Below are 2,093 nucleotides of genomic sequence, written 5' to 3'. Positions count from 1 at the left end.
TGTATGTGCTTGCATACATCTATGACTGCACACATGTGTTTTGTACCTGCGTGTTCCACATGCGTGTATGACGGAGAGAATAAAAGCGTATTTGCTGGAACATTTATGTATGTATGCTTATATATGAGAGCATATAATTATCATCCTGATCTTCACTGACAGCTGATTATGGAATAGTATTCTATGCTATTTGATAAATGTATGCACACACAACTATATATATATTCTCACACATATGAAGTGTGTATATAGAGTATTATCCGCGTATGAGTCGATTTTACATAGTGTTATTACATGTGTGTATGTTACCAATGCATATATGTTAGTGTTAGGAAAGAGCAAGCTAACATGTGCTGAATTGATGTATAAAAAATCTCAGATAAAAAAAAATGTATAGAAACGCTGGAAGGGACAGCATTGAAAAGAAATGTATCTAAGTTATCAAAAGGAAAAATAAAAAATAAATATATGTACATATTAAAAAAAAATACAGAAAAAGCGATATGAGAATAAATATATATCTAAATCGATTGAGAATCGACTTCAGATTATCCAACGATATTTACTGCGAAAAATAACGAAATAAATTTTAATATTTTCCTTTTGCTTTTTTGCGTTTTGTTTTTCATATGAAAATGTAAGGAAACGTGCAGAGGAATATATTAACTTTTGTGACATAGCCAAAACAATTCCACGTGATTTTGCTCACTCATACAAAAAGTCACACATTAAACACATATATTTGACTTGACAAACGCTTCAGCTTTATAGAGTGTATAATATACATTTTAGCATCAAGACTTATATCACTTTTTAGCATTGTATAACTATATGTGTGTGTGTTTGTTTGCACATTCATCTTTGACCCTAACAGACAACTTGTAAGTATCAAAATCCATCCACATTTTTTCCTGTAAGGAACCTGTCTCTCTAAGCATATCGTATGCCGAACAAGCATAACGGTCCTGGAAGGAACTGAAATTAATTACACGAGGCTACATATCATCACCTTCAAGGGTCATCTCCTGTTAGTAAAATTTCAACATTCACGTCACAATTCCTCAAGAAACTGAATTACCAGGCCCATAACATTGATTAGTTTTGATAGAGCCACTAAATATCACCTTCGAGGGTCATTTCCTGCTACAACTGTAATCATATATGCCAACTGACAATAAAATTTCAACATTCATGTCACAATTTATCTGGAAGCTCAATGACCACGCTTATAGCACAGAATAGAGCCAGTAAATACAGTAACAATCCAAAATACGTTAGGTTGTTCCTACTCATAAGCCTCCTTTTGAAGTAATTTGCAATATCTGTTACACATCAGATATTCTGTCAAACAACACACACACACACATATTTCCTCCTTCGTCTTTCATCCATTTTCGTCTCTTTCGTAACTTACCTGCTTTGTGCATTGAGGGGCAAGAAGCCTGGATTTCTATTTCGTTTTCGTTATGACATCCAATTATGAGACTTCCGACACAGTGAGATGTGAAATCTTTATAAGCGTAAGTTCCAGGCAGTGGACAAGGTGATGGTTTCGATTCGGCAGCTGTTAAAACAGATAAAAAATAAAATGATAATTTTGAGCAGATTTCTATAAAAATCGTATAAAATTGAATGCATAACACCCATATTTTATCACACGTGTATTTACGATGGAAATCGTCAGTTTTCGTCTACCAAATTTATTTACCAGTTTTTGCTTAGACTAAGACTATAGTAGAAGGCACTATCCTCAGGTGTTGCGATATGGGACAGAACCTAAAACCACGTGATTGCAAGGCGAATTTAACTACTTACCTATACCCGTGCCTATGATAACACCAATAATAATTACATGCTCCCATACGCAATTATTTTAAGACACTACTGATGTGCTCTAAGCAAAATTCCAAAGAATTAACAGCCATATCACTCTGATATAGTTCCATATATCACGTGACCATTTCAATTTTCCTTAAATATGTAATGAAAATAAATACTAATTTCGTTTCGTTACATAAGTGTGTTGTTAGTTTGAAGTAATTAAATTTGAAGCGTGTAAATCCTGGAGCTGAGCAGCAAATGCTTTATGCAAA

At 33.7% G+C, this 2,093-nt stretch overlaps 1 protein-coding gene across 1 annotated transcript in view; it reads right to left on the bottom strand.

Annotated features, from left to right (window-relative positions):
- Positions 1-1,310: 1,310 nt before the first annotated feature.
- The window catches only part of LOC106873667 (uncharacterized), a 673,033-nt gene continuing 672,250 nt past the window's right edge, over positions 1,311-2,093 (bottom strand). The window contains exon 10 of the mRNA XM_089362059.1: positions 1,311-1,564. Within this exon, the coding sequence (XP_089218185.1) occupies positions 1,326-1,564 (239 nt within the window). The 3' untranslated portion in view covers positions 1,311-1,325. The remainder of the gene's footprint in view (positions 1,565-2,093) is intronic.

Source organism: Octopus bimaculoides, chromosome 13, assembly GCF_046866305.1.
Source record: "Octopus bimaculoides isolate indiv1 chromosome 13, ASM4686630v1, whole genome shotgun sequence".
Classification (NCBI taxonomy): domain Eukaryota; kingdom Metazoa; phylum Mollusca; class Cephalopoda; order Octopoda; family Octopodidae; genus Octopus; species Octopus bimaculoides.
The sequence above is the reverse complement of the archived record's forward strand: the minus strand, read 5'-3'. Positions and strand labels throughout refer to the sequence as shown.